At 37.7% G+C, this 15416-nt stretch overlaps 1 protein-coding gene across 1 annotated transcript; it reads right to left on the minus strand.

Annotated features, from left to right (window-relative positions):
* Positions 1-5243: 5243 nt before the first annotated feature.
* Positions 5244-15187, minus strand: gask1b (golgi associated kinase 1B). Its single transcript, XM_042493680.1, has 4 exons — positions 14314-15187; positions 12864-13081; positions 10257-10483; positions 5244-7399 (listed from the first exon to the last, which is right to left on the minus strand). Exons 1-4 carry the CDS (start codon positions 15185-15187, stop codon positions 7192-7194), a joined length of 1527 nt encoding a protein of 508 aa, XP_042349614.1. The 3' UTR covers positions 5244-7191.
* Positions 15188-15416: the final 229 nt, after the last annotated feature.

Genomic DNA, 15416 nt, shown 5'->3' on the forward strand with positions numbered 1-15416 from the left:
AGTAACAAAGAATATAATAGTTATCAATGCTAAAGGGGTTTATGGCTCAGAATAAAGCTGCTTACCAGTGTGGAGAGTGGGGGTGAGTTCAATAAAAAAAAGGCGAAAATTTAACCACCTCTAAATGAATAGCACTTTGAAATGCAATGCTAAAGCTCACTGAGCCCACTTAGCCACCACATTATGACTGGCTCTCTGCCCAGTTAGTTTCAGCTGTTTGACGAGTAATTTTTAAGTGCAATTTAGTCTTAAACCTCACAGGCAGTAATGTGCCAGCCTCACTAATTTTACAAATAAACTGATAAAGCAGTTAAAAAGTTTGTTCACACAGGTTTTTTTTATCACTCATTTTTTGGCACATAATTTTATTGGCACTACTTGCTATTGTATAATTTACTTTTGTAGGACAAATTTCTTTAACAAAGAGTGGAAGGTGAGTGATAGCTCATTTGTGCAGTGTCACTCTGTTGTGTTGTGATTGATAGGTCTATTTATCTTTTAAACCAAACTATCCACAGGAATATAAGACACTCTAATGTGAGTTATTAAAGTAGGTTTGGGTTGTGGAGATAAAAGTGGTAAATTAAAGCTATGCCGGTGCAGCGCCCATACTTTATGCAGCTCCTGCATAATTCAGAGCTCCACTGAGGCTTCACCAGTAAAAAATGCCTGGACATGCCACTGCACTGAAGCAAAGTGCCAGACTAAAAGGACAGGCCTCATATTTTGCATCATTTAGCGAGTTTAAAACTTAATTAGTTATATACCGATTTGTCTAGGCCATCAGAACAGGTGAAACAAACAAACACTGAGCCCTGAGTCGGAAATGTGCTGTAAAAGTGAATCAAACCAGCAAGATGCAAACATTTTTTCTTCTGCTTATATAGCGTTTGAAAAAAATGCAAATAAAAAGGTACATTTCAGAGAGGAAATAGAGGGCAAATCTTTAAAAGGGGATGAGTGTAATTTCAACTGACAAGAGCTGGAATGTTGAAACACTCAAGACCTTAGAGGTATTTGCAGGATGAGATATTTTCAGTCAGGACAGCTGAGATAAATCCTCTTCTTCACAAAGAAAGGACAAGATGAAAAGATCCAGGCGAGCCTCAGAAAACCATTTCTTCATGTAACCATCATCAAAAAAAGACATTACTCATTGTGTGCCCTGATTACATAAATCTTTAAGCAAATAGTTTTGTGGCCATTTAGTGAAATGAGCAAGCTATAACATGACTTCATCCGACACGTGTTGACATTCTTTCGATTTCTCCTCTTATCAGCGTAAAGAACTTCCTCCAGCAGTGTTACAGGCAACGTGGCAGGACATTTTGTTGTGTCTGGTTGCTTTTGTGTTGAAGGAGTCAAAAGAGAATCATTTTGGTGCTTTTTTTCTTGCTGTCTTCCCGTATGATCTACCCCCAGAGTGTCTGACAGTGACCACCCAGGTGCTGTGTTGTTGAAACACTCCTGGAGACTCTTGGCAGTGAAAGGCCTCTTGGCAGAAAGGCCTTTTAGAAAACACTGAGATCTTCAAAGTTATTTCGAAATATTAAAGCTGCTCTGGGTGTATGTCAAAGCAAATATGAGAAAGTGGAACCGAAACAGTTTTTTTTTAAATCCCAGCATAACCCATACCTTTTTTTGAAAAATATTTTTTGTTGTTGATGTTGTCATTTTGCCTTTAATAAATTAATTATTTGATAAAACATAAAGACTTTGCTTATTTCAAACAATACCAAATGTTTTTTTATCCTCAGTCAAAGCTCACAGCAGCATATTGCATATATTTTTACAGCCTTTCACAACCTTTTGATTAATCGATTAAAATTCACGTTGATTAAATTATTAACGAGCGCTTAATCTTTTATCAATTAATTGCCATGATCCCTAGTGTGGATTTTACTCCACTAACAGGAGATGATACATTTTAAACGGGGGAAACAGAAAGCCAGGCACGTGGCTCCACATTAAATCACAAGTGCTTGTTTTCTTAGGTTTTGCTTGGCAGATGCATTTGGCCCCCTCCTCTTTCAAAAAGATTTCCTATCTGTTATGTGGGTTTGTCTGATATGGGACCTGTTAAACATGATCTCACAAAAATGTATAAAACTACAACAACCTCTTAACATTGCATTACATGGTGGTGGCATGTCATGTATGAAATAATGTGGTAGCAAGCACCAAATTATTTGGTTAGATTTAGAAAAAGATCATTTTTTCAGTCAACTGACATTTGTGTGTCCACCATGTGTGGCACACCACACATGGTGGACACACAGTGTACATACACAGTGTACATACAGTGTTAAAATGTTGTGGTTATTATGGATATTTCTGTGAGATCAGTTTGAGCGTGTTTCATTCGATGACAACTTGTGGAGCCTTTGCACTTAGACAAATCTTATTAAGGCATTTTAGAAAAATATCTGTATGGTCTGTTTAGGCAAAAACTGCAACACACATTCACATACATATTGGCACTAAACCATCACAGCTCATCTCTACATGCTGTAAAATGCGCACATGTTGCTCAGTGTTACATCACATTTTTTTGTTGCTCTGACTGGTTGTAGGTCTAAGCAACTGATCTGTTTCTGTTGATGCCCCTGGAAATGGAAAAGGAACCAAGAGGTTCCAGGCATTTCCAGGCTATACATACAGTGTGAGATCAGCGTGGGCTACACAGATTTTAGGAGCATCAGTCATCTCAGTTTCAGCAAGACAGACAAAGTGAATAAGATATTTAAATGTCAAGAGCCATGAATCACTGGACTGTGTACTGTGTGCACTGACATCCGGCTACATGCTCTGTGGTTTGGTCAAAGTTCAAATTTTACAAAACATTACAAGATGTTGCAAATGTTCTTTGTGCAGCTGCAAACAGAACACTTAACTGAGAAAACAAATTCAAAGCATAAATTAATAAATGTCAGAATAATCTGACCAATACTGCACTACGGGCACTGAATTTTTTCTGTCAGAGTTCAGTGAAGGTCAGTGGCCAACTCTGGAGAGCAGGGAATGGGAAAAATGACATCATGGTGAACCAGAGTGATTATCAGCCCTCAGCCGAGGTTACGAGAATAAAGAGCTCCTCTGTTTGGAGTCTGATCAGGCAGCATCCAGCTGGGCAGATGAACCGTCCCATATTATTCTCATCCACTGCCTGAAAGACAAAATCTTCTTAATGTCTTTGCTTCCTGGAAACAAGAAGAGCAAATGTTTTAAAGTGAATTCAGGATAAGGGGAAGTGAAGAGGGAAGCAAAGCAGACACACTGTAAGAGGAAAAAGACACCGTAATGGAGAGTAACTCCTATACATTACAGACACCATTACTGAACCCTGTAGTCTCTTAAACTGTTGCAAAGATTATCAAATCAACCAACTTATTTCCCTGTGCTCAAGCCAAAACCTGCTGAATAAAATGTAAAAACTGAAGTAGAAAGCCTAATACTTTTCTTAAGTGTTTAATTTTAAATGACTTGCTTGAGGACATACAATTTGCAAACACTGCAGTTTCCTTTAGGCACACTGACTTCAAAGTAATACATTGAAGTAATACACTTTTTTCGCCTGTTATTAAATGTTCGCTGTAGATTTAACTAATCCTTTTGTTTGCTCACCATTCAGATACACTTTCTGTAATTTGCTAATGGGTCTTAACCAACAGTTGTATCACACAATTGCAAATATAGTAAGGATAAGGAGAATAGCGCAGTGTTGTTCTGTAGCAGCCATAGGCCCAGGGACCCTCCTGCAAACCTTACCCTGCAAAATGTCACTAGTATTAACATTTTTCAACCTGGTACAGACTCAAAAGCAACTAAAAATAGACTCAAAATTACTACAAAGAAACATAAAGCAGCTACAAAAAGATTAAAAGTCTGACAAAGAGATTTGAAATGACCAAAAACAGACACAAAGTGACTACAAAGGTATGCAAAGAAACTACAAATAAACTCAAAATTACCACAGAGAGACAGAAAGCAAGACTTAAAGTGACTATAAAACTACTTAAAATAGACACAAAACCACAGAGATATGTGTAACGGCTACAAAGAGACACAAAACAATAACAAAAGAGGCTAAACAGTTATAAAATCTAAGTGTCTTGTGTAAGAGAGGTGGTGGGGCCTTTTTTATGGCTTTGCCCAGGGGTCCATTAGCTCATAATCCACCCATGTTGATAACACACTACATGGCATGAGACAAAGTCACAAGTGCTGCTCTCATTGGATTTAATTGATTTATACTGTAATACATCGACAAATATCACTCTGAAAAAGGACCACTCTTTGAAATGAGCAGACCACTTATTTCTCAATACCTGCAGTGCATTTTTCTGCTTATATTAAACAACACTAAACACTAACTGAAGCGAGAACTTTGACCTCTTTCATATTCAGTATGGTAGATTAGTATTTTTCAGGAGTGCAAACTAGGCTTCACTGATTGTGTCTGAGTTGACTGACTAAGTGGCAGCTTGTAAAGGCTTGTTTGTCAGTTTGGAGTGCAGCACTTGACCTGCAGGACACTACACGCTGTTTTTTCAGTGGTCTTATTTCACGGAGAGGGACTGAAAGTGGGGGACATGGGGGAACTGTCTTTGTGTCTGTGGATGTTTGCATATATTGCTGCATAAAAGTCATCTTTTGTCTGTTGTGTGAAAATATGCATACACACATGTGTGTAAAGAAAGTAAGTTCCGCTGCAGAGCACTCTGGGAACTAGAGGGGTCTTTCTAACACAAACACACAGAGGCATAGACCCCGCTGACGCACTAATGCGGGTGCAGAGGGGTTAAAACAACAGCTCAGTGAATGCCTGGCACGGACACGAGAAAATAACCCCCAAAGCCCCGTCGACTCTAACTTCCAGAGCCCGAAGCACGCTGTTTACGACAGCATGAAAAGCAGACACCACGCTCTGGCTCAAATTTCAGAGCCACAGACTATTTCTGACCCAGCTTTGACTGATACTCAGTAGACATGAGAAGAAAAAATGTATTTGCTAATGCACTTTTATAGACTGTCTATTTTGATAATAATTTAATAGTCGCTTTGTCATTTTAAATGCCAAACTTTTAAAACAATCCCAGTAAAGTAGATGCAATAAAATTGCTGGCCTTTTTGTAATTGACAAATAACCTGAAATCAGGTGTTGTCATGTTTGAAGCCAAGATGTAATATATCCAAGATAAAAAAATAAAAATAATAAAAAAATAAAAATCACTACAAACAAGTGAAAATTGTGCTTATTTTATTAATCAAAGCTTAAGAGATTTGACAAATAAATGCTTTTATTGACCATCTGATGCTCAAACATCTTTGTCAAATAAAGAAGAAAGTACGAAAATAAATAAATACAGTGAAAACAGTTACAGGTAAAGGTGTTTTTGTAGCTAATTTGATAATAAGAGTGCATAAAAGAGAGCAACACCATCTGATTTCTCATCTTAAAGTTCTTCAGTTCATAAATTACAGTCACAATGCAACGTTATTTCCAACATACAGTACAGTCTTCGTGATAATAACTGTCATATTGGATTTTAAAGGTCCAGTGTGTAGGATTAAAGAGGACATACTGACAGAATTAGAATATAATGTTTTCTTTAGTGTACAATCACTTGAAAATAAGATTTTTTTTTTCTGTGACCTTAGAATGAGTTCAGTCTATCTACCTCTGCAGATAATTTGGCTCCCGTTAAAAACCTCCTGAACATCCAGATCTTAATTAATGAAAGAAAAAAGTGAGCAAACACAAGCAAGTTTTAGGCCAGCAACTCCTCTCCAATATGCCAAACAGTGTAAAAGAAACATTTTTATGACATAAAGTTACTATGACATGTAACTGTTTTATTTGGTGTTTTTAGCTGTTTTAATCACTTGGTTCATTTGTTTTGAAGACTTAGAGACCTCTGTGGATAATTCGGCTCCCGTTAAAAACCAACTGAACGTCAAAGTCAGAGAAAAATGAGCACAAATTTGCAGGTAGTGGGCAATTAGGCCATCTGCAATGTGCTGAAAAGTATTGGAGAAACACTGATTTGTAAAGTGGTGCTGCTTTTTCCAGTGTCTTCGTCACCTGGTGTGTTTGTTTTGAGGAAAGGGAGAACTCTGCTGATAATTTAGCTCCTGGTTAAAACCTCCTGAACAATGAATAATGAAGGAATTTTAACCGGGAAAAAAATTCACCTGGTTGCAATCTGCAGTCCTCACCACTAGATGACACTAAATCCTCCTAAATCTTGCACACTGTTCCTCTAAACACAAACAATTTTAAATACTCATTGACTTCTTGGTAGTTTTGTAAGAAAAGGAAAATCATTTAAGACTGTACACAATATTAAATAAGTCATTCAAACTGAAATTATTTTTCAGTGTATACTGTGTGACCCCAATTAACCAAAGTGGATCTGGGATCTTGTCAGCTACGCTCAGAGGCTTTATGAACATCTTAATTCCTGACACATTCTTGAGGAGCAAAGAGAAAACTAACATATCATTTAGTGCATTTCATTCATACAAAATGCAAATTACACTTGCTGAAAGGCCTCAGGAGGAGCAAAAGTTATAACTGCAGCATATTTTGTACATAACAAAAACAGCGTGTTGCCTCTGGGGCAAAAGAAGATAAAGACTTAAAAGAAAGAAGTAAACAGGAGGAAGATTGGCTCATTTGAAAAATCAAAATCAAAGCCTTTCTCAGTATTTTATGCCAAAAACAGCTTCCCTTAAATGTAAAAGACTTGAATGGCTTTCTGTTAGAGTTATTGTGCTTTTTTTTTTTTTACGAAAAGTAGGCAATTTGTAATAAGTCCTTCATTAGCATTATGATAATTTATTTGTTTTTTTACACATAGAAAGAGAAAAATCTATAATTACTCATCTTGTTTCATTTTTTCTAATATTTTACAATAAAATTATATGGCCCTGAGGATTAGGGCCCGTTTTAATTGACAGCAAATGATCTCATGCTCTTCTGCTATAAACTGATACAAAAGAATTGGCACTAATCAAATCATGTGTATCGACATAAGCTGATAATTTACTCCAGAGCCACTTAGGAAACGTGAGTGGATAAAGCTCCAGTGTCTTGCAAAAGGACGTTCTGAAAGGACGCAGGGATCAAGCCGTTAATGAGCTTTATCTGTGCCTCAGTAATTTGGCCATTCACTGGTGTGACTCTCATCACACATTCATTGCAATGACTTTGATCCCGTGAGCGTTGATGTAGGTGAGGAGGACATTGGCCCGCCTCTCTATCACATCGATGAGCTTGTCGATGCCCTGCCGGCCGCCCTGGCTCTCCCAGTATGTCTGGTCCAGGAACAGAGACTGGAGGAGCTTCTCCCTCAGCCTCCTACTCTTCAGCACTGACACGGCCTGCTCCGGGAGCCTGGACAGAGAGAAGGTCAGTTAGGAAGAAGGATAGTCGAGTTGGGGCTTTCAGGTACTCAGAGGTAGAGCCGCTCTTGGCTGGAAGAAGTAATAATTTCACTGGTTCTTTACAGGCGAAGCTAAATATACTCTTTTTTTATATACATATAAATAGCTATATATTGCTTCAACACAATTATCATTATTTTGATCACATATTATGGTTGTTATTTCTTAAAGTGTCTTATGCTTTTTATGTGCTTTTACTGTTCTGACTGTTGTTGTTTAATTACTTAATTACTTTTCTATTTCTTTTATTCTTTTTCCACCTCTGGCCTGTCTGCTACTTATTCCCAGAGTTATGGTATCCATGTGCTGTATAATGACAATTTTATTATTTATATTTCGATTTAATTTTCATTTCTATTTTCTGTATGTTCTGTATATATCTATTAATGTAGTTTATTTGATAGGGAAAAGCTGTAGTAATGGATGTTTTAGATACGGAGATTTTAGCTACTGCTACTTTCCAAATCCTGTCATTAGTCGGGCTTTTGGTAAAGAAAAAGAAAAAAAAAAGATAATAAGATTACATATAATATGTGCATACAATAACAGCTATGATTAAAAGAAGACAAAAGGGTAAATATTGACATTAAGATGGAATTACAACATACAGTTAAAAAAAAGACACAAATATCAAGGTTACATACATTTACAATGCTCAACTATAAGATATTATAAAATGGTTAAAATGGCTCATATGTTGACGACATACAACATTTCTGATTTACATCTGCCATCAGAAAAGTGTTGTCTCTTTGCTTCTTGGTAAATGAAGTTAACTTGTGCAGTCACATATTCAGCATTGGTTGCCTCTGAGGGTTTTTGTGTGACCAAAACCTAATTTCGTGTGACGTGAATGCATACAGGCTGAGAGTTAGACCACCTAGTATTATGTTTGACATTTGAGCAGCTTGCAAGTTAAAATGAAATATCAGCAGAGATGAAAAACACAATCATATATCATGTGAAGAAGCACTGCAGCTGGCTCAGACTTGGTCGTAGGCGTAGTCATTTCTTTCACTAAAGTATGAAGGTGGGCGAGTGACACCCCATATGTTCTGATCAACAGCAAGAGAAATCTACCCAGGTTGAAGCCTGAATGTTAGCCTATGTGCCTATTAGGGCTGGTGGATGGATGTGAATGAACTAAAGTGCTGTATAATTTGCTGCATGACTCAGAGTTTTGTGCCTTGCTTCAGTGAGATTTGAGTTTTTGTATTAATGTCTGCAGAGGAGTTCTGCCTCAGAGAAATGTTTGTGTAACTAAAATGGCAAACCACAAGAGAGAGAGGTGGGGGCATGACCGTGTGGGCTTTGAAGAGCATTGGAGAAGAGCCACAGAGAGACTGTTAAGTGGTTGTTTTCTATGATACATTTTCGAGCAGCTTGGCTTTTCCAGTAAACTGTGATGCTGTATGTTGGCCATGTCAGTTTGAAATGTGCCTGGAATAAAACGTCAAACAGTTTTTCTTAAAAAAAAAACAAAAAACCCTCAGATCTCAAAACATTCAACAGAAAAAGAGTTTAGGTATTAATGACGTCCTGTGATCTGCAGCCTGAAGTCATTTGATAACAGCTACATTTTGATTGATGTTACTAGTTTATCTAATTTAAATAGCAGAGCAGAAGCTGCAGTTTTGATGAGGGATGGATGTTTGCACAAAGACACGAATGTCCCTGCCAAACCACAGCTTCTCCTCTATTTCCCCAGCTGTTCAATTTGCTGATTTATTGATCAAAAGGTGGATGAAATGAAAGCCATGATCCTGCAGTGTGGTTTGAAATTACAAATCCGGACAGATCCACACACATCATTATTATGTCCCCTGGGGTTGTATTTGATGTTACACTGTGAGGTTACAGTAGACATATCAAAGGTTAAAGTGTGTTTGAACACTTAAAATCTAGTTTATAATGATCAAAATAGGATTTGAGTTTTAAAATGTCACTCTATGATTGGAAAAAAAACTGCTTCATACTTGTAGATTATTGTGTGCAAAACTTTAATTTCAGAGTTGCTGAACAGGCATGGCAATGATTCAACACACTTTTATTAAAGATTTAAATTTGCCTTTTCAGTTTTTCTACTGGATTTTTTTCAAATCTTGTTCTAAAGGGAGATAAAAATCAAACACTCTTCAAAACAGCTACTGAAAACAACCCAAGAGAGACTGTCCACCAATGCTTTGTACTCTAACAAAAGAGAACCAATCCTTGCTGTGGAGTGTTTTAATTTTTTAAGATGTAGCCTGGTGGTGGTCCTGACCTGCTGTATGTTTTATTCTGACCTACAAATATTTTTGAAAAAGGAAAACATTGTAAAGCATTGATGAAACTAAACAAAAAGTCCTCATTTTGACCAAATCTGTGCATGAACTGTCATGAATGAAGACCGTCATTTGGAAACACACGTTGCTGTTTTTATAGTTAACTAAAACTAAACTAAAAACTAGGTGTAAAAAAACATTTTAGTTAACTTAATCGAAAATTAAAAACTAGATTTATAAAAAGAAATCCTTACAAAACGAACTAAATAAAGTAAAACAACACAGGGAATGTCTTTAGTTTAGGTCTTTGTCAACCAAAAACAAAATCATTTTTTTAAAAACTAATACTAAAACGAATAAAAACTAAACTGAGACTTAACATTTTTAAGCAATAAAAACTGAACTGAAATAGGCAAACCCACTCTGGACACTATCCGAAACTAAATAGGATTGAAAACAACAATAAAATAGTTCACTCTGGTTAGAAGTACAACAAAATCACTGAAATAATAAGTATTTCTAACACTATAGATGTTTACTCACTCTTTGATACCCTCCAGCAGCTTGAAGTCCAGATTGTCTTCGTTGCGGTCGAAAAACCCCTTGTTGTTATTGAAGACCAGGTGTCTGGGGTCGTGACCTCTGTGGACGATGTTTGTCAGTTGTATGTTGTTCTGGTTTCCACATTCAGCCTTTTGGCCGAGTTCCACACACACATCCTCCAGCCGGGGCCTGAACCCACAGCAGCTCCGGTCCAGACGGTTGTGAATCTGAAAGAGAAAGTTTTGAGTCATTCAGAGAACAAAGTTGATGTACTCAGAGTCCATTCACAGTTGTGGCTGATTGTGGATTTTCTGATTGTTTTTTATGGAGTTCCTCCTCTTTTTTTTTAAGTGTTTATGAGTCTGGTGAGCGCGGGAATTTTTCTTGAACTGCCTTAACAGCCTTATTTTGCAATATCAACTGGCTCCTTTTAACATGATCTCACAGACTACATAATGATTTTAGTACCTGATAAAATAATGAAAATGTTTTGGCAAAGAGAAAACTGAACACATCCAGCAGGTTGGTCCTCTTTGGCGTGTGAGTTGCTTGTTTACTCGGATGTCAACACAACCATCAATATGTTTAACCATTTGATTGGCAGGGGTTTTAAGATGATGCTACAAAACACTGAATAAAACCAAGGATGCAGCATTTGAGGTGTCACTCAGAGGTTTCAGATGGGACTTTCAAAGCATGGATTAGGTGCCACTCACAGTTACCTTTTTCAGAAACCTGAGCATTGTGATTGTTTGGATCAATGAGGATCCACCAAGGCATGAAGTGTGATGAGCTAAAATACCTCCATACCTGTCAATCAAGCCAACACGCTCCTTAACATCTCTATCAGTTAGCCCGAATATCTTCAAATAAAGACGTTTAGCCCCTCCAAACCCAGCCTCCATTGTAATAATCTTCAAATATTTATTGGTCTCAGCAAATGAAGTAATGTTTTAAAACTGTACTTAAGCCTCGTAATCAAGACGACTCTAACTAACTAATAAATGTCCAGTGTAGTATCAGCTGCCAGGTGACAGTAGTAAGTAAGGAAGGACTTCTGCCAAAGTTAACATAATTTAAATTAAAAGAATATGTTTTTTTAAATCTTTTTTTTGGTTGACATTAGGGCATTTCAAAGAGAAATCATCATTACATTTAATTCAATATTTTTATATATACAATTTTGTCTGTTTTGTCCGCATTATTTTTTTTAATAAACCTTTTTTTTTTTTTAATTTTACTAGATTATTGTCCACTTATTTCTTTTTTTCTGCTCAGTGTGGTTCTTGTTGTCATTTGTTTTGTTGCATTTTTCTGAATAATGTTTTTTTTTGGAGGGGGGGTCCTTTTTTATTGTTGGTCTTTTCTGTGAGTTGACAAGAGGTCAGCTGTAGCTTTTTGACCTCTCCTGACACATTTCTTATTTTCTCACTACCTGGATTTACTAATGCACTGTTTATGTGTGTGCAAATAAAAATAAATACATAAAATATATTACAATTTCAATTTGATTTCAATTTGTCAAGTTGATTCCATAACATTTTATTTTCAGAGTCTATGTGCATATTCCAAAGTTATTAAGCTTCTCTTTTATTAAGATCTTTCACATGCTGAGCACTGGGATTTGGAAGATGAAAAGGAAAATCCTGTCAGGAATTCATTTGAGAAATTTAGACACTGGGGAAATATTCTTCATGAAAAGAAAAGTGTCGTGTGTGAAATGATGAATCAGACTCATTTATGGAAGATTTAAATAATTGAGGAAAAATGTGAAAAAACTGGGAGTCTAAAGAGATTGAAATCCCACAAAGACACTAATTTAAAGAAGCAGATTGATAAATTGAGACCCTTATTATTAAAAAATGATGGGCTAAATTGATGTTATATACTCAGAGAGAGGGATGTCAGGGGTTCGGTTTCAGTATTCAGCCATGGTTGTTGTTAACAGCCTGCAAGGGTCACTTCAGGACAAATAAGCATCTTTCTGCAATATCAATAGATGTGCTTTGTTATTCAGTATCAAACAAAACCAAAGTCATAACTTATATTCAGTTCACTTATTTGGCTAAATTTTTTATTAACTGTTTAAAATCTGTTTTTCATTTCTGCGCAATATTAATTTCTCATTTTATTCAGGAATTTATTCATAAAGAACTTGCAATAAAGAACAAAGCTGCGACCTTGAGGGCCGATTTAGTTTAAAACTTATCCAACTGTTTTATTTTGATAAAATATCTATTTTCCATTTCCTTATTTTGTTGTTTTTTCATGATCACTGGATAAATTTTAAAGAACTCTCAGGAGATGGGTCCTCACTGCCAAATTCTCATCAGAAATTCAGGCCTCCCACACAGGAAACAGGACATAAATATATCCAAAAGACAAAATACCTCTGAGGATATTTAATATTTAGGATATTGATTCTTCAGCAGTAACATCTGTTGAGGCACACTGCTGATGTCAGACAAAAATATGTTTGCAAAAGAAATTTATGAAGCACTTTTGGAATTCAGTAAAGGCTGGGGAGGCCACAGCTGCACAAAAGCAAACTGAAGTATCAAACATGTCTGCCATTATCACAGTTTTGTTTTTCAGGCTGCTTCTTACCTGTAACAAGAAGTCAAACAGAGCCAGTTTGCTCCACTCATAGTGATGAACTGTGGAGCAGCCGGAGTCAGCCTTCGGGCTGATGTTTTTATGCCAACACCTCTGTTTCAGGGAGCTCTGGTACTCCCCCCATGTCAGCCTCACTGTGGACCCGCCTGCAGCAAGGCCTTCTGGGTAGAGAGATGCATCCCATGACACCACTGGACAGGGCTGGCTGTCTAAAGAGGGAGGATAAAAGGATTATAGTCAGGTTTCAGCAACTGTTGAGTCTCAGTGAGGTTTTTTTAACCTATTTTTATCCTGGAAAAACTTAGTGAGCAGCGCATACACATAATCAGAGGTTAACACATACACACTGCACAGCATGCCCCAATCTTTGACCATGAATTATTGAGCACATCATAACTGGGCCAAAATTTGTCAGGCTCAAGACATTTATACATATTTTGTATACTTTAATCTTGAAAAGCATTCAGCCTGTGTTTGATGAAACCGCTCAGAAATCAGGCTCTCAGAAACATGATTTGTTATCAGAGGCAATACAGACAAAAAATCAACACAGATGTTAATCATAGATGATATAGATCAGAGTGTAGTTTGGTAGAAAGACAACAATTCCAATATGAAACTGCTCACAAAAAGGTAATAATTTTTGGAAAGAGACATTCATTTTTTTGGTGCTTCGAGCAACAAACGTAGAGTACCATCTAATTCCATCATATTAGCATATATAGCAGATATCTCTACGGCTGATACCTCCAACACTCTGCAACTAACACCAAAACAATCTAGACTAATGAACAGCACTACAGGTAAGAGGGAAATATGTATTTCTGATTTTGGGGGTGAACTGTCCCTTTAAAAATGTCTGGACTGTCTCTGGTCCCAGTATGGTCACTCATAGGAACTAGTCTTTACTATGTGGTCTGGACAACAGGCTGGCTGATCCTCAGTGCCCACATCAGTGTTAGCAAACCTGAAGTAATGAGTGTTTCATGTGAGTCCTTTGTGGCATTCAGTAGTTTAAAAGTTAACACAAGACATTATGGCTGTTATTATTTGCACTGTATGATTCATCTGTATTGTGATGACTTTACCTCCAAAACGCACTAAATCTATGACAGAGCTGCAGATATTCAAGTCACATTATTCATGTTTTCAATCAATTTTTCCACAGAGCTATGATGTTGGTGATGCAATCTATGATTTGGACTCCAAGTTTATACAAAATATGCCCACTTCTGAGTGAGAAAACCAACCAATCAAGTAAAAAATAATGTTGTTTATTTTCCTCAGACGTATTGATCCGCTCCTCAGGCTCTCTTATTACCATCATTCATTGTCTGCAATGAAACGTACATAATTTACTTGGTTTAAAAAGTACTCCAAAGTTTTTTTTCTAGCTTTGTTCAGAAAATAACAACTTTTTTTCTCGTCTCTGTTGACTTACCGTGTAGAAAGCTGAACTTTCTGCTCACAGCTGGTAAAGTCCTATTGAGCCCCAGCACCCTGTCCAGATGGAAAGCAAACACCTCAGTGGTGTCCACTGGGCTGCTGATCACTCCACACTGCCCGCTGCATACATTATCCCGTTGTTGTGTGTATTTTTGGTTGCTCGTCTCGCCCTCAAATATCAGAAGTGTCTGGGAGTCTCCGTGAGAAACTTCTTTGACGCGCAAAACTTCTGCGTCCGCGAGAAAGCGCATGGCCCTGACGTCCTGCGGGCTGAGCCATGGCGGTGCCCTCTGGCTGTAAATTCGGATAGCACTAATGTGGGAGTCTGCCTGTGCATCTGTGTGGGATTTTTGGATTGCATCCACAGATTTTTGATAAACATCCCTGATTTCCCATAAGGAAGTCTTGAGCGCGCTCTTAAATTGGCCCGCGTGTTGTGCCGAAATGCCAAGTTTGTTCTGCGTAAAAGCTGAATTAACCTCCTTGTTTCTTCTCACTTTTCTCCTCAGTTTTGGTCTGATTGTGCCCCGAATATTTGCTGGTTTCTGACGCTTGGTTCTTAGTGTTATGTACACCACGTTGGACCGTGTCGGGACCCCAAAGCTCGCACCAATCTGGGAATCCACGGAGTCTGGCTGCGCATCATTGACATCCAAATTATACAACCCACGGGTGTGTCGGTACTTGTCTTTGTCTGTCCGTCTGTCCCGGTGCTGCTGCGAGTATCCAACATGTGAAACCACCAACAGCAAGTAGACAACACACACACTCGCGATTATTAAACTCCTTTTTGAAAGAGGGCACCTCCGAAAGCTGCTGGTAAGTCTCAGAAAAAGGAAGCACAGCCAGTGAACGCGAGACTTCCCCATTAGAACTTATGGTCACATCATGGTTGAGTGTCTTTTTTGAGCCAAACTGAAAGCAGGGAGGAGCGCGCAACTTCCGAAACTCATTTTGGAAGGGAGGATTTGTGGATACACTGCGCACAAAGACAACTGCAGGGGATGGACGGGATCGGAAACCACCCCCCAACTAACATGAGGCGACTTGAACTTTTTCCCCCTTTATTCCTTAAGATATAGATATGGGAAAATACAA

The sequence above is a fragment of the Plectropomus leopardus genome, chromosome 9, assembly GCF_008729295.1.
Source record: "Plectropomus leopardus isolate mb chromosome 9, YSFRI_Pleo_2.0, whole genome shotgun sequence".
Taxonomy (NCBI): Eukaryota; Metazoa; Chordata; class Actinopteri; order Perciformes; family Serranidae; genus Plectropomus; species Plectropomus leopardus.

What these genes read in the sequence shown, in the direction of transcription:
- gask1b (XM_042493680.1), bottom strand. Translation starts at nt 15,187, where the DNA reads ATGGGGAAGTCTCGCGTTCACTGGCTGTGCTTCCTTTTTCTGAGACTT. An exon ending in AAAGTTCAGCTTTCTACACG is followed by an intron (nt 13,082 to 14,313) that starts GTAAGTCAACAG and finishes CTCCCTCTTTAG; the next exon opens with ACAGCCAGCCCTGTCCAGTG. An exon ending in CTGCTGGAGGGTATCAAAGA is followed by an intron (nt 7,400 to 10,256) that starts GTGAGTAAACAT and finishes CTCTCTGTCCAG; the next exon opens with GCTCCCGGAGCAGGCCGTGT.